The 23,241-nt window shown below is 47.6% G+C and overlaps 1 protein-coding gene across 1 annotated transcript; it reads left to right on the forward strand.

Moving 5' to 3' along the window:
* The first annotated feature begins 23 nt into the window (after nt 1-23).
* On the forward strand, nt 24-19,685 carry COTL1 (coactosin like F-actin binding protein 1). The gene is made up of 4 exons (XM_064722869.1): nt 24-230; nt 553-635; nt 10,533-10,690; nt 18,364-19,685. Exons 1-4 carry the CDS (start codon nt 154-156, stop codon nt 18,472-18,474), a joined length of 429 nt encoding a protein of 142 aa, XP_064578939.1. The 5' UTR covers nt 24-153; the 3' UTR covers nt 18,475-19,685.
* The last annotated feature ends 3,556 nt before the right edge of the window (nt 19,686-23,241 follow it).

Consider the following 23,241-nt stretch of genomic DNA (forward strand, 5'->3'; position numbering starts at 1 on the left):
GGCGCGCTGCGCGGGGCCACGCTCGGCTCGGCTCGGCTCGGCTCGGCTCGGCTCGGCTCGGCTCGGCTCGCTGAGCGCGGTGCGGCAGCAGCGGCGGCCGCGGCCCCCCCAGCTCCGCGCCGCTCCGCGCTGCCCCCCCTCCCCTTCGCCCCCATGGCCACCAAAATCGACAAGGAGGCGTGCAGGGAGGCGTACAACCTCGTCAGGGACGATGCCACCGAGGTGAACTGGTAGGTGCCCCCCGGCATCCCCCCGGACGGGCAGCGGGCGCTGGGGTTCGCTGTCTTCTCCCCCCGCTCCCCAAAGGGTGAATTGTACAGATCTCACCCCCTTCTCCTCTTCCTCTCTTCCTAAAGGATGGGTTTTTCACCGCCTATTCTTCCCCATCTCCTCCTTTCCCTTCTTAAAGATTGTGACTGTTCGATGTATTCTTCGCCTTCCCTTCCCCCATTCCAAAGGGTGACTTTTAAACGTGTTGTTCCCCTTTCCTTCCCCCCATCCGGAAAGGTGACTTTTAACTGTATTTTCCCCTTGTCTTCTCCCTCCCCGAAGGGTGACGTTTAAGTACAATGGCTCTACGATCGTCCCTGGAGACCAAGGGGTAGACTATGAAGCCTTCAAAAGGAAGTGCACAGGTAAGCTCCGTGTCCGTGCCTTGGCCCCTTGCTGCCCTTCTTGGTGCCCGCTGAGAGGGGAAAGGACGGGAGGAAACTTGGGGGGACCGGGATTAGCGCTGCTGCTGCTTCCCTGCCCGCCCTGTCCTGCGGGATCGCCTTTCAGCCCCACACAGCGCAGCTCCCCCAAGTCCAGAGTCCAGCGGCTCCTTTGTCTCACCCTTAGACTTCACGTCCTTTGGGCTTTTCCTCCCCTCTTTGCACAATCCTTCACTGCTCCTCGGCTATAAACGAGATAAAACGCCTGATAAGCAACGGCCGCCTTGTTAGCAATGCAATTTCAGGGCAAAACCCGACTCGGTTGTGGCCAGAAAGATGCGGTCGTGCAGATCGTTGGGAATGAAATACTTATAAAATCCTTCTGAAAATCATAGCACTGAAGTGACTGCAGTTGGAAGGCTCGCTGGATTTTTTTAAAGACACGAAACCTGACTGGAGGGTGGTCGTTGCAAAGCTGGGCTGAACAATCCAGCCCTGCAAACAATCGAACAATCGCAGATGTGGCGTTGCACAACCGCAACTGTTGGGGCTCCAGGTTCAAACGTGGCAGTGGATTGTGGAGCTGCCGGCTGTGGAACGTTCAGGGCAGGAACAAAGCCTGGGGAAAATGAGCGTTTAACTGCCTCTGATCGTGACTTTTGATGAGTTTCACAAAGGGGGGGGTTTTGATTTTTATCTCAGTTTTTATCAGTTTTTCTCCTATCTTGGCTGCTAGTTAATGTCACCAAGTGAGGTGAGATACGGAGTGTTTTTTACTAATACTGAATTATAACAAAGACTCAGCCAGTTACTTATAATGTAGTGCTGTGATTCACCTGCATTTTCAGAATTCTGTGTCTGAGCTGTGGAGGAATTGTGTTGAGCAGTCTCTGCCCTCCCAAGGTGGGGCAGTTCATGGGGACACCGTGGGGCTGGCAGTCCCAGGGCTTGGCTGGGCTTTACTGAGTGCAAGGGGAGAACTCTTAGGAAAGTAACTGAGGGCAGGACAGCTCTGATCTGACAGGAGAAAAGTGTATTTTAGTCCCTGGAAAGGAGCCATGAGATGAAGATGGTTTAGGCTGCTCTGCTACGATATTGGCAGCGGGGTCTCACTGAGATTAATGCAGCCACTCGCTTCCAGCTGTTCCTGAGAACCTGCGGGGAAATCTCAGAACTAGGAAAGGTCCTGTTGTGGTTGGTGTCAGAAGAGCTGATCCTGCACTGCAGGAACTCCTTCCCACTCAACTCTTTTTAGTGGGCAACAGAAGGGAAGAGCAATTACCTGGAACCCAGGGAATCCCAGGGCTCAGCACTGTGCAAGTTCATGGCAGTGGTTAATTGTTCCCTTGGGAGGTCAATGACTTCAGGATCTGAGTTCTCTGTCTCCTCTCCTGAACAACTTAACTGAGCATCTCTGCTGTCTCCAGACACCTGAGGCTTACAGGGGAACTTTCCCCATTTATTTTCTCTCCTTGCCTTTATACAGTTCCTGTCTTTCTTTTTGTCTGAGCTGATTTTCAATGCTTTTTCTGGAAGAGAAAAGAACTTAAGAACTTCCTCTCCTCCATCCTGTGGCAAAGAGAATCCTTTCCTGGGGTGGCTGAGCAGGCAGAGGGGCTTTGGCAGAGCACAGGCAGGAGCTGGGTTGAGGAGGATGAGGATGACAAATGGTGGAAGCACACACTGCACTCTGGAGTGTGGCCACATCTGTGTTCTTAACAGGGCTTATAAACCAAGCTGAGCCCAAGACAGAAAAAAAGGAAATTCTCTGTATTTTAGAAATGAGCTCAGTAAGGAAAGAGTTAAATATTAGGGCACTTGTGGGGTATTGTTAGCCTTTAATGGGGAGCTAAATCCCTTAGAGCTGCTCCATTGCTCCCTGTTCCTCCTTTCCCTTGTGCACCTGCTGAGGGCTGTTCCCCGGCACACCAGGACCAAGAAGTTGTCCTCAAAGGCACCTCTGGAGCACAGCTGTTGGAGGCTTTAAAAAAAAGGCAAATGGAGGTGCCTGGTCCTTGGCTGAGAGCTCAAAGAGATCTTCCTCCACCCACGAATTTCAGTGTTGCGGTTGGGGAAGGAAGAGATGCAAGTTTTGGAGCCTCCATCTGTGCAGCAAACGTTCACCTGGCCTGCTAGACACAGTCAGGGATCAAACCTTGTGCCAGCAGTGAAGTTGGAGACTTCCTTCCCATCTGGAAGAAAGTAGAGTTGGTTGGAATATTTCTACTGAAACAAAGTCAGTGAAAAAGAGTAGCAAGGGATGGGAAAAGCTGTTGAATGTTGTTTCTTCTTGTTGCTCCATCTCTTTCATCCTGGTCTCTTCCATCTCCTTTTATGTTTCGTTGGAGGGGAGAGGAGCTGCTATCAATGCAAACAGCTTCAAAAAATGCAATTAAAAATTTAAAAAACCTTGGTATCAGAACAAACTTCTTTGTTTTGAATTCCTGTTGTGTGAGAAACGCTGCTCTGAAAGCCACAAGGTGCAGCAGCTGCCTCTGGTAGAAGCTGAGCATCACTTGGTGGTTAGAGGTGAGAGCAGGAGCTGGGATTGAAATCTCAGAGTGCAAAGAGTCCCCGTCGTGTTCTGCTTTCTTTAAGAGCCATTCTCATGAAAAGCACCTTGGTACCCATTGCTCCCGTGCTGGGCGGGGTTGCTGTGTGCTGCCTCCTGTGGCTCTGGGACCTGGAGGGGCTTTTGTGCCACTTTAGAATCTCTCTGCCTGTGCTGGATGTCCTGCCTTGTACAGTGACAGAGGTCAGGGGGCTGTTGGTAACAGCCCCTACTTTTGCTTTTTTCCCCCCTATCCATAACCCTTTCCATGCCCATCACTGCCTCTGCAAACCTGCTTGGGGAACCAGAGTGGCTGGGGACAAAGGGAAAGGAGAGAAACTGAAATTGCTTCTTTTAGAGGAAGTAGCAGCTGAGGGAGGCCGTGTCACAAACCAGCTCTGCACACCTCCAGCCCTGCTCTGGGGCTGCTGGGGTGCCACAGGTGCTGAGCTGGGGCAGGGAGGCCCATGCCCTGAGCCAGGAGCTGCTGCTGGCCCTGCTGTGGGTTCTGTCCTCTGCTGTGCTGTCAGATACACCTCCCACATCAGACCTGCATGCTACAGATCCTGGCACGAGGGCCTTTTCCTCTTTCCATCTTCACTAAGCTTTGTGCAGGAACAGAAAGATTGTACAAACAGCATCATTAAATTATCACATTTCCCCCATCCCCATTTGGGGACAGCAGCTGCCACTCCTAGAGGAAGGAAACATGGAAAGAAGAGCTCCTTCAGTGCCCTTCTGTTCAGGGTCCTGGGGTGATGCTGCAAACACAGCCAGACCCTGAACTTCTGTGTGTCAGTCACTGTTGTGCTGTCCCTGTCAAGGTCTGTTTGTCTCAGACAACTCCAGCACTGCCTGGGAGGCAGCAGACCCTGCTTTAGAGACAGACATCCATCCTCCCTGGCCCTCAAAGGCAGCCCCAGTGTGTGACACCTCTCCTCCAGCCTATCCCACAGCAAAGCCATGGAGGCTGGTTTGGGCCACGGAGGTTGGTTTAAGCCAAGGAGGTTGGTTTAGGCCAAGGAGGTTGGTTTAAGCCATGGAGGTTGGTTTAGGCCAAGGAGGTTGGTTTAGGCCATGGAGGTTGGTTTAAGCCATGGAGGTTGGTTTAGGCCACGTGGAACAATTCCGTTGGTGATTTGAGGAGGTTGGTCCATGGGGCCAATTTTCCTCCTGCAGTCCTGTCTAATGGCCAATGTCCTGCCTAATTTCCAGTGTCGTGCCTGTGCTGGCCCTGGTCTGACCCACAGAGTCAGGACACAGACCTGAGGACATTCACTGTGCCAGGGCCACTGAACACCCCCTGTGGACACCCCTGTGTCTGCTGGCTGAGACTGTTTTGGTTGTGTTTAGCAGCACAGATTACCTCTGCATTAAACAAGGAGTTGATTCAAGGTTTCTGATCCATTTTACTCCCCAGTTCCATCTCTTGCTCTGCAGATGGCCTGGCTCCAGAGGAAGCATTAATTTGGTGGTTAGCACTACGTGCCATCAGGACACTTTGGAAAAAAAAAAACAAAACAGCTGAGCTGGTGCATTTGAGGCCAGAAATAGATAAGAGTTGAAGGTTATTGTATGGAAGGATGTGACAGCTCTTAGGATTTGTTTTTTGATGTTTTTAATTTCAAAGTCCTACAACTGGGCTGGTGATGCTGTTGCTGAGAAGAACAGAATGAGTTACAACTGAAATGACATCCTGTGGAACTTTTGTGTGTGTCTGTTGTACCTGACTGCCCTGGACATTGTCTCAGTGTCTCTATTATGAAGCAGCAGAGCATCACATTGGCTCTGTCTGTGGTTTAATTTAATTTTTTTAGTGTGTATTCTACTATTAAAAAATGGAGTGGTCAGAAGGCTGGATTTCCCCCCACCTCCCCCCCATGCCATATGTGAACAGCTGTTTTCAATGCATCTCTGACAAAAGAAATAATGAGCCTTTTATTTGGAAAGCCTCAGTGCAGATAAATAATTGCAATGACAGCATGAAATGGGATAGTTATTCATGTGTCTGAAAAGATCAGCCCAAAACCACACTGGGCATTCAGCAGCAGGAAGAACAGAAAATCTTTAGAAGAACAGAAAATAAATACCCTATAAAATCATTTGGGGTTGACATAAAATATTAGAAAATAGAAATAAAATTGGCTCCTAATAAAAATACAAGTTTTTTGGGGTTTAGATCAGTTATCCCAGAAAGCCTGGGCTGCACATTAAAAAGGAAGGAGCTGTGAGTTGAGACATCACCAAGGTAACGTTGGCACCTGAGGTTGTAGGAAAGATTTGTAAAAACACACGAGGACATATAATGAGATAGGTGCTTATCTGCATTTGGCTGCATCTTAAGTTGCTAAAATGGGCCTTGTAAATCAATCTCCTACTGCTTTTGTTTTTCCTCCTCAGCGTTCATCTCTCCTGCTTTCCCTTACTGGCTATTTCAAGCAAGACCTGGGGCCATGGGTGGCTTATGGAGTTTGTCACCCTGCCCCTGTGCCCTCCCTGCCATGTGGACGTGCTCTTGGCAGGGTCACAGAGATCTCCTGGCTGCCAGCTGCAGCCCAGGCTTAGCCTGGCCCTGCTGTGGACAGGGGGTGGATTCAGGGAATATTCTCACTGATTTTTGTGGGAGTAACTCATGGGGTCAGGGCCTGCAGTGATGGTAACTCTTGGTTTTTTTGGTAACTCTTGGTAACTCTTTGGTTTTGTGATGGTAACTGATGGTACCTCTTGGTTTTGTGGTAACTCTTGGTAATTCTTGGTTTTTTTGGTAACTCTTGGTAACTCTTTGGTTTTATGATGGTAACTGATGGTAACCTCTTGGTTTGTGGAACTTGGTAATTCTTGGTTTTTTTGGTAACTCTTGGTAACTCTTTGGTTTTGTGATGGTAACTGATGGTACCTCTTGGTTTTGTGGTAACTCTTGATAGCTCTTTGGTTTTGTGATGGTAACTGATGGTAGCTCTTGGTTTTGTGGTGTTTAATTAAATATCATGGCTGTGGGCCTGCCTTTGCCATCCCATGGTGGGCACAGGAGCAGGGAAAGAAGAGCTTTGTACCTTTTGCCTGCCCTGTGTTTTGGGGCCTGCCTGGCCCTTCTGGCCAACCAACAGCACCATTCCTCCCTTCAGGGAAGAGCTGGGTCCCCTTCTGCTCCCACTCAGCATCCACCCAGGTCAGGAGAGGAGCCGTGACTGTCACTGGGGTAGCAGCACCCCCTGTAGCAGAGCAGCCACTGTGGGGTCACTGTCCCTGCATTTGTGTCCCTGCACTCACATGGGCCACCCTGAGTCACCTGGAGAAGTTTGGTGCCCCAGCAAGGCCCTGTGGTGGGGTCTGAGATGGTTTAATGAACACTTTGGGGTAGAGCAAGGCAGCCCTGCACGAGAGCTGGGGGCTTAGTGCAGGGTTTAAGAGGAAAAAACAGTGTAGGAAGAGGGAAGGAACATTTCTATCTGCACTTGTAGCCACGTGACCACAGGGCTGACTGAAGAGGTGGAAAATTGACAAATTAATCTAATATTAATCCAATTGAAGCAAACAAATTAAATCTTCATGGAACCTGTCACGTCCTGTGGTAATTCATGTTGGACAGAAGACAAAAGCAGGTCAGTCCATCACCTGCCTGGCTGCCTGTGACCTTGGTTCAGCAGGCAGGTGAAGCTGGGAGCAGGGGTTTTATCATGGAGCAGGGGTTTTATCATGGAGCAGGGTTTTATTGTGGCACATCCCTGGCCTGGCCACTCAGAGCCCTCAGAACCCTGATGGTTTGGCACTGAATTTCTTTCCTGCAGCTATTATCTTTTACTGATGACTCACTGCATTTTAATCTAAGGGGGAATTTTTCAGCACAGCTGAACCAAATCACTTGAGTGGATGTAGAAAAAGGGAAGGATACCATGAAGGAAATCTCTGTAGTTTGGCATCAAGGTTTGTTGACAGTCAAGGGCAGTTTAAGCAGAATATTTGGAAAATCCTGTCTTAGTGATAAATAAAGAGTTTGGAGAGAAATACCAAGTGATGCTGGTTAAGGCATTCACTGTGCTGCTCATTGTTTGTCCAGCCATGGTGAAGGGAGCCGTGGTATTAATTGAATAAACATTGTTAATTTCTGCTGTTTGGATCCTGTGTGATCTCAAATAAAGCTGCTATTTCCGTTCTCCCCAGACCAGTTATTCACTTCTCTCTGCCCTGAAATTCATGTCTCAGTGGCTGGGAAGGGGTGGCACAGCTCTGGGCAGGATTTCCTCCTTCAGGGGCAATCTGTGCTGTCTCTCTCTGATTTGTTCTGCTCCCCTCACTCCCAGCAAATTCCTAAAACCACCGTGAGTGCTTTTGTGTGAGCAGGGGCTGCTGGATGTTAATGCCTTGAGATTTCTCTGGGAATTGGCACTGATGGCATTGATGACTTCCAGCGTGGGGAGCTGATGTGGCAGGGCAGAACTGATGAACTGTGAAAGAGGAAATCTGGGAGAAGGGAAGAACTTGCGTTTTGATCCCCTTATCACTCCGAACACGCTTCAGACTAATTGTGAAACTCAGCCACTTCTGCTCAGGGATTTTGACCTGCACTTGGAGAGGCTTATACCCAGGCTGAGCTAGCGCTAAAAACCTCTCCATCCGTCCCTGATGCCCTTTTAGGAACTGAGACATGTTAATTGCTCAGGGCTCCAATTCACATTCCCTCCGGCTTTGTGTGCAGCAGCTAAGGCATCACGTTTGTGCTAAATATCCTGTTTGTGCTAAAGGGCCTGCTCTGCCTCCAGTGGGGTTTAAACTCCATGGGGAGACAGGAGGAGACAGGACCCAGCTGGGTGTGACCCCTTCAAGCCCCCACAAGTGAGGCAGCCCCAGGAAAATCTGCCCAAAGGTGACTCAGAGCCCCAGTCCAACCTCAGGTGCTCATTAAACTTACAGGACATGGTGAAGTCAAGGGTTGTTCGTGCTCAGGTGATCTCATGGATGAAAGCTGGAATTGCTGCATTTGGCTCTCTTCAGCCAGGATGGGCAAGCACTGAGAGTTCTGCTGAGAAGCAAATCCTGCTGCTGCCAGTGAGCTGTGGGATAATGTCAAAGGGAAGTTATTCTGACTGACAAATTCACAGAATCCCAGAATGGTTTGTGCTGGAAGGAGCCTTAAAGATCACGTCATAAGCAGGGACACCTTTCATTATCCCAGATTGCGCCAAGCCCCTTCCAACCTAGCCTTGGACACTTGGATGGGGCATCCCTGGAGCTCCCTCTCTGTGCTGCTATGAAAAAGCACTGGTTTTTCACATTCATTATCTTTTTCCCACTATCTTTATCACAAAGGGGCACGTTGCAGTGTTCAGGCTCTGTGACAGGGATGAGAACCTAAGGTGGGGACAGAGGGCTCCATGGGAAGGGTGTGACACCACTGCAGTGCAGGATCTCCCAGCACTCTGGGACTGCCAGGGCTGTTCCCAGAGGAGGCACAGCACAGCTCTGGGCAGTGTGGCCTCCTTTGCTGTCAGAGCTGGGGAAGCAAGGCTGGCTCCTGGAGCTGTTAATTGTAACATTAGGGGATTTACTGTCTCTCTTCACCTTGGGTATTTCCTGGCTGTCGCTTCATTTATGGCTCTAATCAATCTTGGGAAGAGGATTTGCTGTCAGAACCAGCAGCCCCCACGTGCATTTCCTGCACTCACCAGCATCAAGGCAACTGAGAGAGAAGTTTTGTTTGCCTGCATTGTTGATCCACGACTCTTTCTCTCCTTCCAAAGATCAATCTGGATTTTTCCTCTGAATAAGATCTTTCTTTTTGTTTCTATTTTGAAATCTTGAGAGGAGTTTGTTTTGAACATTGTACTGGCTCACACACCCCCCTACATCCATTTTCCAGTTTGCCCAGTATTACTCAGTCAGTAACAAAAAAATAAAAAAGAACAAAGAGAATAAAACAGGGAGAGCAGAGGTGGATTTTTTTCAGATTTAAAAAAGTCTTCTCTTTTATCAAGGAGAATTTGTATTTGTCCACACTTCGGCAAATCAAAGTGCTAAAGAAGCTCTGAGATCTGTTAGCTTGCAGAGAATATCCAAATTCTTTTTAGCATTGATTTCTAGCAGCTTATTTTCAGGGGATGAGCAATTTAGAGCTGCTTCTCCCCTGTCTCCAGAGCTCCTGGGGCTGTCCTGGCTGCTCACAGAGTGTGCTGGGGATGTTGGCAGTCATTCCTACACCTGGAGCCAACATTTTCACCTGGCAATTAGTCAGCCCAGCAAATCCCTCTAAGGCACTTTGAACTGGCCACAACAAGTGTGCCAGGATTACCAGGAGTCTTCTCTAACAGCAGGTTTGTTCTTCTGCTTTGAGTCACCTCCTTTAAAGGCCTCAAGTGACCTCTGAGAGATGAAGATTGAAATATTGATTATTAGGAATATCCCACAATTGCACAAGTGTCCATCTGCTCTGCTTTCTGCCCTCCTGGTGGAAGGTTCCAGCATCCCTTGGAGCCTGGGGATGCAGGGGGATGGTGCTTGCTCCTGATCAGGAAGCTTCCAACTGCTCCATGAGTCACAGGAGATGGAGGAAGGAGCTCTCTGAGATAAGAGTCTGCAAGGTTGTCACACATATGGCCAGGCTAAATCAGTCTGGTGTGATGTAGCACGAGCCAGCTGTGAAACAGGGATCAGCACAGCTCTAAAGTCCAGGGCTTTTCCCTCCAGGGCTTTGGAAGGAATAGAAAAACACACCTGGGCAAGTCATTGCAGATTTTTCTTTTCCTCCTTCCTCTCCCCTCCTTCTTGTAAACTCATACTACAAGTGAGCCAGAAATGGATGGAAGGAGGGAGAAAGCTCACACTTGCACAATGGCCAGTTTCTGGTAATGTTATAAAGTGTGACCCTAATCCTGCTATTCTGTAAGAAAGAGAGATCAGGATATGGTAATGGTTTCTGGCAATGTTATAAAGTGTGACCCTAATCCTGCTATTCTGTAAGAAGGAGACACCAGCATATCACTGTCTTCCCTTCTTCACCAGACCTGCAGATGAATCATTTGGCTCAATGTGTAACTGTGCTCTTGACCTGCCTGCTGACTGTATTTTAGCCATTTCCACTGTGGTGTGGGGTGTCCAGCACAGCCAGTTTCCTCCAGTAACTCAGAGAACCCAGAAGGGGCAGAGCCCACACGGGCAAAGCACACCTTGCAAGCACAGGGCATGTGAGCAGAGCCCTGATTCCCAAATGCTGGCACTGGACACAGGATCAGTGCCTTGCCTTGGTGTTTGGGAGCTGTAGGCTCACCCTGCAGAGGGGAAGGCAGGGATGTTGCTGGTTTTAATCCTTTGGTCCCTTTTTTGCCTCATTGCAGACGATGTGCGATTGTTCGGCTTTGTCCGATTCACCACCGGCGATGCCATGAGCAAGAGAGTCAAGTTTGCCCTCATCACCTGGATTGGAGAGGATGTCAGTGGCCTGCAGAGAGCCAAAACTGGGACTGACAAGACTCTGGTCAAGGAAGTAGTACAGGTAAGCTCTTCCTTTTGCTCCTAACCAGCAGCTCCCATCGCTGTTCTCTGTACCAACAGCAGCAGGAGGCAGAGAGAGGGAAGGGTTGGCTCATCCTCCAACTTAGGAGTTAATCCTTTAAAAAAAATACAGTTTCCTATTGCCTGTCTTCCTCCTAGGAAGGCTTAACATCTGCCCTTTGAGCACTCAGGCATAAAGAAGCATCTTTTGAGCTTAAGGCTGCCTTAGCTATTCCATGAGGAGGGAATTTCTGCACTCCCCTCCTTGGCACCACTGAGATGTCTCCCATCCCCTTCCTTGCCATGGAAATAACTCACTACTGAATGATCATCAGCAGTATTCAGTTCAGCAGGTAAAATTAAACAGGAAAACCCACACCCTTGTTTAAACTTCTCCAGAGGCCTTTTGCCTTTGCACGGTGGATTTGTGGAGCTAATCACCCAAAGTCTGAAGTCCCCGTGGCACCAATTAACTAACAGCTCTTAATGGCTAACTAGATGTGAACAGGCTTTGTTTGGCCTTGGGCGTAGCAGGGGAAAGAGAAATGTGCTCAGTCCAAGTGAGAACAAACAACAGCCAGGAGAGAAGTGACTCTGGGAGGCACAGCTGAGACCTGGCTGTGATGGAGAGGATGCTGATGTTTGGAATGTTTCTTCTGGAGGAGTATATAGAGCAAAATTAGCTCTTCCAATGAAACATAGAACCAGCTCACCAGAGCATGAGAAATGGTTTTGTTTATGCTCTTGGATAACAGGCTGATGATTAAATTAATCTCCCTCAATAAATGAGCTCTTGCCAGTGTAAAGAAACCTCCCAACAGGACACTGGAAGGGTGAGAATGAAGCCCCCTCAACTCTTTGGTAGTTTATATGATACAGAGGATTGCATTTAGATAAGAAGAATGAAGATAATACATCCCTGTCCTTCCAGAGGATAAACTCTGATGCTGAATGTTTCAGAATGACAACTCAGAGGGGCCTGTTCTCCAAAGAAACTTCCAGAATGACACCTGAGAGACAGGAAAGCAAGTTTCTGCTCATGGGAAGCAGCTGAAACTGCGTAATTGTAGCTGAAAATGAAATTATAGAGTACTAATGAATGACTCTTATGTGAGTCACTAAGCCCAAGATTTTCTTTAAAATCTGTTTAGACAATGTATTCCTGTTGAGTTGAATAGCATTCCTGAGCACTGTGCTCAGATCTGTCCCTAGGTCTGTTACATATAATTTGCAATTTCACTTGTTTCATCTTTGATTAGTAGTCTGTACAAGTTAATAATCTGGTGGAGCATTAACCACTCTTGGCTGTTACTTAAAAGCTTTCATATTCCAATTAGTCTGTACTGAAATATAAAAACAATACAACTGGTGCTTGATACACTTTTACTGAGCAACCTTGTCTATAAATGCTTGCAAAGCATTTCTGAATGTCACAGCAAAGGTGATCTCCTGTCCAGGAGAAATTATCTTGACAAGTATTTTGAATAGTTCTTTATATGCAACTGAATCCCTCTGAGTGCAGTGAGATAAAGCAGAACCATTTTCTTCTCTGTATGCCTGTGACCTTGCAGGTAATCTGTCAGAATAAACAAGGACAAGAAAGTCCAGCTGAAATGTAATGGAGGGAGTTTATCTCAGAGCTATTTCACTCTTAGCAGCTCCCTTGACCTTCAGGTACATTCTCAGTGTTCTGTTTTTTACGGAGATTATTTGAGATGTGAGTTATACATAGAAAAATACACTTTTGTTTTTTTCTTTAATGATAAATTCCAACTCTGAGGCAGTGTTGGTTCATCATTTAGAATAAGCAGTGCCCTAGGGTGGGAGGTTTTTGGTCTGGGTGCAGGTGGGCCCAGAGGTGCACTCACCCTGTGGAAGGGTGGCACAAGGAGGATTTTTGAGCTGCACAAGGGACAGTTTGGGGTTCCAGAAGAGCACTCTTCACTCTGAGAAGCCCTCAGCAAACCCTGAAGGGCTCTCACAATCTTGCACTACTTGCCAAAGCACCTGTGGGTCTTTATTTAACACCCAAGTGTGAGGAGATTCCTGTTTTATATCCTGAGCTGGGCTGAGCTCTGCTCAGGGCTCAGCAAACACCAATAAATGTTAATGTTCTTGTGAGACCAAGGGAAAGCCAGTCAGCTCAGGCACCTCCTGCCAGCCCTGGGACAAAGAGGATCCCACCAGGGATGGTTACTGGGCTCCCAGAAGCACCTGCCATCAGGAAAACACAAGGACATGAGCTGGTGAGGAGGGGATTATGGGCTGTGAACTATTACAGAGCAGAGGGAGGAACTGGGCTGCCCTGGCAAATTTTGTGTTCCTGCCTTGGAAGGAGGAGCAGGTGCTGTGAAATCCATGGGGAGGTGGCTCTGGAGTGCTGATAGTGAGTGCAGGAGGTTGCCAGAAAACCTCTCAGGAAGAAAGAACAATTGATTTTTAGCTGTAATAACTGTAAAATGACAGGGATGGATCTCATCTGCTACAAATAGCTGTAGTTCTTCTGATCTGTGCTAGATGGGAGCCAGATCTTCTGGCCCTACTTGGACCTATGCTCATTAGCTCTTTAATGTTGTTGGAAAATGGGTTTTGAGTTTATTGTATTTCTTTTGGATTGTAGACAAATCCATTTAAGGAACTATCAGGAGCTATTTTTTTCCCCCACAGCCATTTATTTTTCCATCCTTTCCTCCTTAACTCAGCAGGAAATGTTGGCTCCAGCCTGCAGCCTGGTTCAACTGGGAGCAGATGAGAAGTAAGGCCAGGATGGGGAACAAGTATTTATCTGTAAAAATGGGTCTAGCTAAGTCCTGCTGTGTGAGGCTGCTGTGAAATGGAGCAGGGGGATGCACAATCCCACCTCCTGCCCATGGGCTCCTCTCCATGCCAAGGACAGATCTAATGGGGGAAGAATGGCACAGAGTTTCCCATTGCAGGTGGCTGATAAAGATGTTTGGGAGATAATTTCTGGGGTAGAGTCTAAACCTGCCCTTAGAACAATCTAAACAACTGGGAACTTCATGGAGCAGTGACTTCTGCATCTGTTTGGTGGCAGCAGCAGCAGCCATGTGTCACCTTGTGGCCAGGGTGAGCTGGCAGATGTGCTCAGAGAGCCACCCACAGCCCTGGTGTCCCCTGCCAGCTGCACTTTGGTCACCAGAGCCCACAGCAAGGACCAGCCCAGGCACTGGGAGTGGCCCCTGGTGCTGCGATGGGGTGGTTCTGATGCAAACACCAAAGAAATGGAGCTTGGTTTCCCTCTGAGTGCTCCTTCCTCTCTGTGAACTCTGTCCCTTCATGACTGCATTTCCTACCAGATTTGAACTCTTCCTTAGGCAGCACTGGGGTCTTTTTCCTGACAGGGATGAATTCATGTCCTGCAGGACTCTCCCAGCAAAGGGACTGCCCAATCTTTGCCAGTTTGTCAGATTTTCCATGGATTTTGACTCTGTTTTCATCAGCACTCCTTCCCCCACAAAATCATGTGCTCTGTTATTTCCCTAATTCATATTCAGGGTAAAACAGCTCTGTTTCTGTGAGCAAATATTCAAGGCATTTTATTCATCATTATTTTTGGTGAGGAATTCATCTGGCTTTCATGATGTCAACAGCTCTACTGGGTTCCTGTTTTGCAGCTCATACCCAGATCTTTTTTTTGCTCACCTTTCCCTTTTCCTCTGGATTTCTCACTGCACTGATGATGTGTCCCATGAGGGAGCCCCACTGATGGGGTCCCTGTCCCTGATTTTGGGATCCCACAGAATTCCCTGTATGTGCTTTGGTTTTCTCATATCAGTACAGAGTCCTGAGCAGAAGATGAAATAGCTGAATTAAAGCAGAAGGTTTAGTAGCTTTGTTAGAGGCAGGAAATCAAACTCACAGGGAACAGCCATGTCACAGTTACTCATGAGGGTGAGTGAGATCCTGCTGGGAAGGCAAAACAAATTCTCCTTTTGGGCTGTTTTTTCCTGTTCTGGTTTACTGTAATGACCATACCCAATGGATATGGATTTACAAGAACTCCCAGTCTAGAGCAGAGGGTCAGAATCAGCAGCTTCTCATCTCCCTGTGTCTGACACACAGGCTTGTGACTCTTGCAGTGGGATGGAGCACAGCAGGGAGAATTTGCAGAGCAGCTGAAATGCAGCTCCCATTGCTGAGACAAGTGTTTGCCAGAGGTTTGGACTGGCTTCTCTCACAGTCTGGAACTGCTCCATGTAAAATTGGCAGGCAGTGGATTTGAAGAGAGGGTTTTTGCTGAGCTTGGAGTCTGACAGCTGAGTGCAGGAGCAGGTTTGCTGTAGGGCTGGGACTCAGACCATGCTGGAAAAGAAACCTGGGAGATGTCATCTCCTCTGCACTGAGGATGAGGTGACCAGTGCATGGGAGTGGTGACATTAAGCACAGTAGAACTGAGGGTTCTGAAGATCAGCAGAAGCTGCTGCAAGCCCCAGTAAAAATAAAATAAATAAAAAATGACAAGAGGCTGCTCAGCTACCTGGCACCATCTGTGGCTGCTGGGAAGTGTCTGTGGACTATACAAGGATTTTACTCCTGGTTTCAGCTTCCCAGGCTGGGATTTTTAAGGCTCTCTGCAGACCTGGTTTGGTACAATATCTGCACCACACAGATTATCCCTTGGGCAATTTAGGGAAATTTTATGGCCCATATGCTAAACATTCAGGGCTTGGAAGAGAGGAAGAAAATCTACTCCACCCTTTTTTCCCCCTTTAAGCTTGCTGGAAGAGAAGGATTGAGCTTTCTGCACAAATTTCATACTACCTAGGGAGGGTGCAGGCTCCTTCTCTGCTCCTGCATGGTTGGAGCCCTCTCAGTCTGTGCCTGGTGTGGGATTTCAAAATTGTGACCTCAGGCACAAAGAGGAGTTGGAGCCAGAGAGGAGCACTGGAGTATTTCTGTGAGCTGCTCACTGATTTGAGAGGCAAAGCAAAGAGCCTGTGGTCACTGCTGTGTTGTGAGAGTGAGAAAGATAAATGGCATCATTGTTTTTGTTATCTGGAGGCTGCTGCTGACTGGGGTGAAGACAAAGGCTAGAATTCACTGGCAGGGCTTGCTGTGGCTGTGGAAAGCTGGGGTTGGGGGGAGGAGAAGGGAAAAGGAAGTGGAGGATGGAAGATGAAGACACATGTCAGCAAATCAAGGGCCCAAGCATCAGAGTTATGCATTGTGCCCTAGGATTTGCAGCCTGAACTAAAGCTCAGAGAGCTCAGACAGTAAATTCAGGGTGATGAGGCTGGTGAAGGTCAAGCAGGATGTTAAAATCACAAATTCCAGGCACCAAACTCACCAAAAGCATCTTCCCTCCTTGGGGCCAGGCTTGAGGAGACACCATGGTGGGTCAGAGCTGGTGTGAGGAACCAAGGAGCACCCTGAGAGAATGGAATAAAGCAGAGTTATTAATAGCAGTGACCCAGATTGCACTCTGAGGGTACAAATCTGGCACAAGAGGTGGCCCAGTCAGCTAAGAGGATATTTAAGAGTGGCTGGGAGCAGAACCCATCTGGCCACTGCTAGGGGGACACTGTTCATTCATTAAAGGGTGTTTTGGTGAAATGGTGGCTGTTGCCCACAAATCATCACCCAGGAGTCATCTGGATAAGTGTCTGCTTGAGAAGGCATTGAGTAATTATATTTACTGTGTGGCACATGTAATGAACTCTCCTCTGTTTGGGCATGAGTGCACTTGCAGTTTCAATTTCAGAATCAGCTGGATTCTGCAGAGTGGGCATTGAAGAAAACCCTCCCCATACTTATTAAATACACTTTTCATTATAAAATACACTTTTCATTATAAAATACATTTTTGCATTGAAGAAAATCCTCCCCACACTTATAAAATACACTTTTCATGGAATCCCTCTCAGAAATGGTTTTATGGACCTGCCTCAGTTCTCACTAAAGCGGGGCAAAGACCTGCCCTGAAATAATGTAGTGTTGGATAATTTGCTCCCAAGGTGAGGAAAATGTTAAACCTGGTACCATAGAAAAGGAATTGAAAAGGCTCAGCTCAAAACTCACACAGGAGCATCAAACAGCTGAAAATGCTGGGGTGGGTCTTAGCAAGGGCTGAGCTTTGCAGAGATGTCACCCTGGAGACCTGGAAGTAGGACACTCGTGAGCATGACTAAATCTGATGGTTTGGGCAGTTTGCCTCTTTATTTCTGTCTTAAAATAAAAAAAAAAAAAAGAAAAGGATTTGTTTTTCTCTCAAAAGCAATGTCTTTCCCATTCTCCCTGCACTCTGCCAGGCCGTGGCTGAGTGCCTGTGCTGTCCCCATGGCCAGGAAAGGCGGGCAGTGCAGGCAGGGCTGTTATTGCTGAGCGCTCTGGAGCTGCCCCTCGGGCACAGCAGAGCAGCTCCGAGGATTTCCTGAGTGTGAAACAGGATCAGCCCCAGCCCAGAGGGGGGAGGAGGGAGCTGCTTTCCATCCTTTCCATCTCTCCCACCGCATGAAAGAGGTGCTGAGGCTCTTTCAAGCTGCATCCTCCTCCACCCCCTCCTTTATCTGACTCTGATCCCAAACTCAGACCCTTGGGATGCTGCCAATAAAGAGCTCTCCCATGGCTTAGAGGCTGAAACCAATTAGGAGCCCCCCCTGTGCCAGGGAGACCCACACAAGATTCCTCTGCCCTCCTTCTCCATCACCCTTTGGGGAACTCACTGCCCAGCCATTGGGGCATTGCAGATTCCCTGAGATGTCTCAGCAAAGCTGTTGGGATATTTATTCATGTTTTTGGTGGAGTGCAGTGGATGCTTGTGTTTGTCATGTGGGGGAAGGGAGACTCAAGCAGTGCTCTCAGTTGTGGTTAGGAAGGGGAGGAAAATGCTAAAGCAAGCAGCAAACAGGCTGTTTGCTGAATGGCTGTGCACACACATGGATGCCATGCCAGCCCTGCTGGGAGGCAGGAAGGACAGGCCCCAAAAAGGGAAAAAATCCCTGAGCTGCCTCTGACAGGAGCCCTAAAGGCACCCTGGGTCCCATTCTGCTCCCAGCAAGGTTTTCTGTGTCCCAGCCTCTCATCCCAGCACTGCCTGGGGCTTGCCCAGCTCCAGAGCTCTCCGGAGGGAGGAAACTGCCCTGCACACACAAGTGCATCCACCCAGGAGCTCACCTGGGACACAAAGCACAGGGCAGAGCCTGTGCACAGCCGGTCTGGGGCAATGTCTGCCTTGTGTTTGCTCCTGGGAGCATCCCTGTGCTGCTCAGTCCTTCTCAGGTGTGACACTGTGGTGTACTCTGGTGTGGTGCTGTTCTTTTTTTAGGAGAAGGGGTCCTAAAAAGGGCACAGAGAGGATTAGTGACTTGGCCAAGATTATGCTGAGGGTCAGTGGTGGTCAGGAGGTCAGTAATTTTGAGGGTTTCAGTTCACATACTGCTTAGGGAACTTGATCTAACCTGGCCTGTGCATCCCTGCACCCCTGCACTGGGTCTGCAGCCAGTGGCTGTGGAATACATAACATTTTTCCAGGTTAAGTGTTGGGTTTTGCCTTCACCAGCCCTCTGTCTCATCCACAGCTTGCTATTTATCATCCCAGCCACAGGAGATCAGGGGATGCAGCTCATTCACCCAGGGAATCTGGATAACCCACCTTCAATCAGCTAATTGAAAATATCCCCCTTTGTTAACAAGCTTTTTCTTTATCTCTTACAGAACTTTGCCAAAGAATTTGTGATCAGTGACCACAAAGAGCTGGATGAGGATTACATCAAGAACGAGCTGAAGAAAGCAGGGGGGGCTAATTATGATGCACAGACTGAGTAAAGGCAGGAACCTCCTGGCACCATCACCTGCATCTCCAAGGGAGGGCAAAGGCACAACAAACTAACACCTGAGAGATGAGGCAACTGAACTCCCCAGCTTTCTGTGGCTGCACCTAAGAACTCCCTTTTTTGCATTCCGAGGACTTTTATTTTCCATTCTCTCTCATGAAACATTCCTCTCTGGGGCTCTGTTTTTCTTTTTTCCCCCTTTTTTTACTCATAACTCTGTTTCACACCTGTGGAATTTAGGTTTGGCTCTGCTTTGGCCCTACTCAGCCCTGTGTTTGTAGAGGCTTGCCACTGTGTCCTTCTTCATGTCTGTGTGTTTTACTTGGGCTCAACCTGGTCTCTGAGGGAAGAAAGTTTTGGGGGAGTCCTGAACATCAATTATTTTAATTTTTGAAAAATTTGTTCTGACTGATATTCTTGGGAATAACATTATTTGCTGTTCTAAGCTCAGATCAGCTTGAGATGACTTCCCTCAAACTCTGATTAAATCATGTAAGCAGAAATGTCCAGCTGAGATGTTATCTAACAGCTTCAACAACAAAGCCAACAAACAAAACCATTTCTTTGACTCCTGATAAATGGGAATAAATTTGCCTTAAACATTGCTTGACAGTTGCTATGCTCTGTGCTGCATCTCTGTCCCTCCCTCTTAAAAATAAGATCCACCACACTCCTAAAGTGGGTTTTGTTGCTTTTTGGAGGTGTCACAGCACAGTAAACTGAGGGGCTTAGAAATGTCTGGATCTTGGTCACTATTTTGTGTACGTTGGTCTCTGGGTTTGTATCTGACTTTGCTAATGCTGGGGCTCAGGAGGTGAAACTGAAATGCATAGATGTCCTTTTTCAATGATGTCTGAAAAAAATAGCAGCTGCTGAATCCTTCCCTACCCCTGTTCCCCCTGGTTATTCTGCAGTTAAACACAACATCTTCAGTTGCCTGGGGCCTTTGGCAGGGAACATCCTCCAGCTGGGCCCAAGGGATGGGGCAGGGCAGCTCCATCCCAGCTGGGGTTAAATATCCAACAGCACAGAGAAAACCTGGGCTCACTTTGGTACCAGACTTTGTTTGGGGGGCTCCTTTGTATGGCTTTTGTTTTTCCATCCAGGGTAACTGTGCCCAGAACGACCTGTTGGGAGAGGCTGTGGGGCTTGGGAGTCAGAGCTGTAAATCCATGACAGAATAAATGTTTTTCAAGAACAGTTCTCAGAGACTCTGTTGTTCTTTTTACCATCCCTGCAACAAACCCATATTTAGGAGGTTTCTTAATCCTTGGTGGGAAGCTTTGAGCTGCTGCAATCTTGGGGCTCTTAGGAGAATTAAACACTGGCTTAGGTGTAAAATGATCCCAGCCCTTGTCTGCTCCTCTCTGCTCAAGAGGCAGAGGTGACCACAGTGCACCTGACACACTTCTTTGTTCAGCAGCTCTGCTTCTCCATTTCCAGTGCCAAAACACCAAGTGGGAATTGTAATTAGGTCAAAGAGAATTTCACAGCCACGGAAAATAAACGTAGAGAGGTCAGGAATAGATTTGGGAACAAGAACAACACTTTCAGACAAGTTTTGCAGCTTCCTGCACAGGGTTACATGGGGCATTGCAGTTCTGGACAGGACTTCCTAAACCTTGCCCTGAAAGAAGGGAAATGTTTGTTTTTTACAGGATTGACAGCAGGGACAGGCATAACTAATGGGAAGAGGCTTTGCAGAGAGCTTGTGTGCTCTGAGGCTTTGCCTTGCTGGTTCAGTGACCACGATAAACTCGAATTTGACACCCTGTGGCACAAATCTCTGCCTGGTTGTGAAGGTTGTGAAGCCTGGCAGCACCATCACAAGAAATTAATCAGCACCAGCTGTGGTGGGGCCTCAAGAAAGAGCTCAGCAGAGGCAAATTAGCTTTCTCAGCCTTCCTAGGCATCTCAGCAAGACAAATGGAGCACTTGTGTTGCGTTTGGCAAGCTGGGTCCAGGGATGGAGGCAGAGGAGGCATCACCCTGGCTCTGGTTGCTTTGCTATCCTTAATCCAGTCCTTAGAGCATGGAAAATCCCACATTCCCTCTTTGAATAACTTCTGTGGTGTACAGGCACATGGACTCTGATGCTGAGCACAGGAATATCAAGTTTGCATGGTAACACATGAGAAAAATGAGAAGGAATTACTGATTTGTAATATGAGGATAAATCCTTGTGGGAAAAAAAAAAAGAAAATCATAATGAATGAGTGTAATAGCAGAGAACCAGTGGGGTTGGGTTTTTTCCAACCTCAATTTCATCTTTGAGGGCAGGCTGTGTAGGGATACCACCCTGGTGATGCTATGGAGCACTTTGTGGGGAAAAGCTGGGGTGAGATGCAGGGGAGCATTGCTGCTGCTGTGCCCCTGGCCTCACTGGGTCAGTGCTGCAAACCAGCAGGGACTCCTGTTTGTGCAGTCCTGTCCCTCTGGCAGCACTGCAACAGCCAAGTCAATCAAACCCCTGCCTGTCAAAGCCTCAGTCAAACAGGAGATTATCTTGGTCACAAAGAATGTCCTGGGAACACACCCAGCCCAAGCTGATGGATGCACATCCCAGGGGGATGCCTGGGAGAGTTTGGGGTAAAATGTGTTTCCAGAATTAAATGTTTCATTTTATTTACTTCTCATTCCTGAGGAGTAATCTGAATTAGCCATTAAATGGCTTTGTTTCTAGAATGTTGATTATATTTCAGTGTTAGGAATGGTTTTCATTTCCCACAGGAGTGTGACTTCACTGGTGTTGTGTCAAGCCCTTACATTGGTGGTAGGAGCAGCTCAGCTGGTCCAGGGGCTGCACAAGCCTGGCCTAACTCTTAATCTGTCCTGCAGCCTAAAACACATCTCTGGGGTCTGCACTAACTTGGCTGGAAAATATTTACACTACAGTGTTTGCAGGCATTCTCCTTCTGTGCTTACAGTTAATCGTGCAAGGAACAACTGGCAAAAATGGAGCAGCAGAAAGGCTGGGACGTGAAGAGCAAAAGCTTGAGATCAATTATTTGTGCTGTGTTTGGGGTCTCATGCTTGGCATATCACAAGAACACAAAATAAATTGGAATTTGTCTCTGTTCTGAGACCCCCAGGGAGCTGAGTGTCTGTGAGTGGCTGCTCTGATCTGATGCATCAGGGACTCTGCTGTGGGTTGTATTTTCACCCACAGTGGTGGAGACATAGAAGGAATTAATAATGCCTATTTTTGCTGCAACACTGCTCATCAGGAGTTCCCAGAGTGTTTTAGGAAGATTGGAATTCCAGAATCATTAAGGTTGGAAAAGATTTCCAAGATCATCAGGTCCAACCTTTGGCCCAACAATATCATGTCACCAAAACCAGAGCACTGAGAGCCATCTCCTGTTGTTCATTGAACAATTCCAGGCATGGTGACTCCACCACTTCCAGTGCCTGACAATCCTTTCAGTGAAGAAATTCCTCCTAAAAATTGCTTCTGGCCTGGAGTTACTCACTTTGCTTGTCTTTCAAGGGCTGGTTGATTTGTGTAAGTTTATCTGGGCTGGGAAACAAAGAGAAACCTTCCAAGATATTCCACCTTCCTCCCTCTCTCCACTATCAAAATGTCCAATAAAGTTTTTCATTAACCTCACGACTTCTTCAGAATGAGAGCAAATTTCTGTGGAAATGAAGCTGAAGGGAACAAACAGCATCTGCTGTGCAAATATTAAATGCAGGCAGGAGATGAATAGACTTATCTCCTTTATCATGATTAGCCGCATTTCGGCCTTGTAATTTTGGCCTATCACTCAAAAGAAGCTGTAATCAGGATGTAATACATCCTATTGGCAAATTACAGCCAGGCAGCTGCTGGAGGCAGCAGCTGAGCCCTTCAGCAATTTCAACTTGGTTTTATTACACCAGGGCAAGGCTCCAATGAGTAGATTAGTGACATGATTTAAAAATAATAAGAGTTGAATCTTGTCCCGCTGAAGAACGATGCTGGTTTTCGTGGGGAGAAGTGTTCTGCCAAAATCAGGACTCCAGGAGCTCTCAGGGGTGTCCTCAGCAGGGTGAGACTGTGAGAGCAAAGGAGCTGTGGTGAGATCAGCCCCGAGCAAAGGTGCGAACTCCTCACCGGGATTTCTGGGTTACTGCGAGCCAAGAACAGTTCCATGCGAGGAAAGTTCAATGAAATCTGGCGCAGACAAGATTTAAAGTGTGCTGTGGCAAAGTGTGAATTTTCAGCTCTCTTCTTGAATGTAGCACTGAAGGGGGTGTTACCATAACAAAGAGCACCAGAAGTGTATTTAACCTCAAACGTCAGTGTTTCAATTTTGCTGAGTTCCAAACCAAGATAAAACTAAAAGCTGTTACAATTCTTGAGAGTAACAATCCTGCAAAAATCCCTAAAGTTTTATGCAAAAAATCCCAGTATTTTTTCAGGCAAGAACCATAACTCTTAGTCCTAAAACAGATTCTTATTACAAAGTCACAAATTATTCTGTGGGCTATTAGAAACACCTGGTAAGAGTAAGAGAAGCACTGTTCTCTTTTCTAGGTGCAAAGTGACTTTGTCTATTTTGCAGTGCCCATATCTACATGTCAAAATTCCCTGTACAATCCAGACCAGCAGCTGTTTTCCATATCCATGTGCTGGCTGTCCCCAGATACCATATTCTGTTTGAGAATTATTTGCCTTTTTTTCCCCTAACACTTTTAGTTCAGTTGGAATGACAGGGTTGATGAAAAACTTTTTGGGCTGAATCACAAAACTAGTTTTTAAGTCAGAAATCAGCAC

The sequence above is a fragment of the Zonotrichia leucophrys genome, chromosome 11, assembly GCF_028769735.1.
Source record: "Zonotrichia leucophrys gambelii isolate GWCS_2022_RI chromosome 11, RI_Zleu_2.0, whole genome shotgun sequence".
Classification (NCBI taxonomy): Eukaryota; Metazoa; Chordata; class Aves; order Passeriformes; family Passerellidae; genus Zonotrichia; species Zonotrichia leucophrys.

Excerpts from the sequence above, each read along its gene's own strand:
- COTL1 (XM_064722869.1), top strand. The coding sequence starts at position 154 with ATGGCCACCAAAATCGACAAGGAGGCGTGCAGGGAGGCGTACAACCTC. Across the intron at positions 231-552 it reads GATGCCACCGAGGTGAACTG|GGTGACGTTTAAGTACAATG; the intron begins GTAGGTGCCCCC and ends CCCTCCCCGAAG. Across the intron at positions 10,691-18,363 it reads TGGTCAAGGAAGTAGTACAG|AACTTTGCCAAAGAATTTGT; the intron begins GTAAGCTCTTCC and ends TATCTCTTACAG.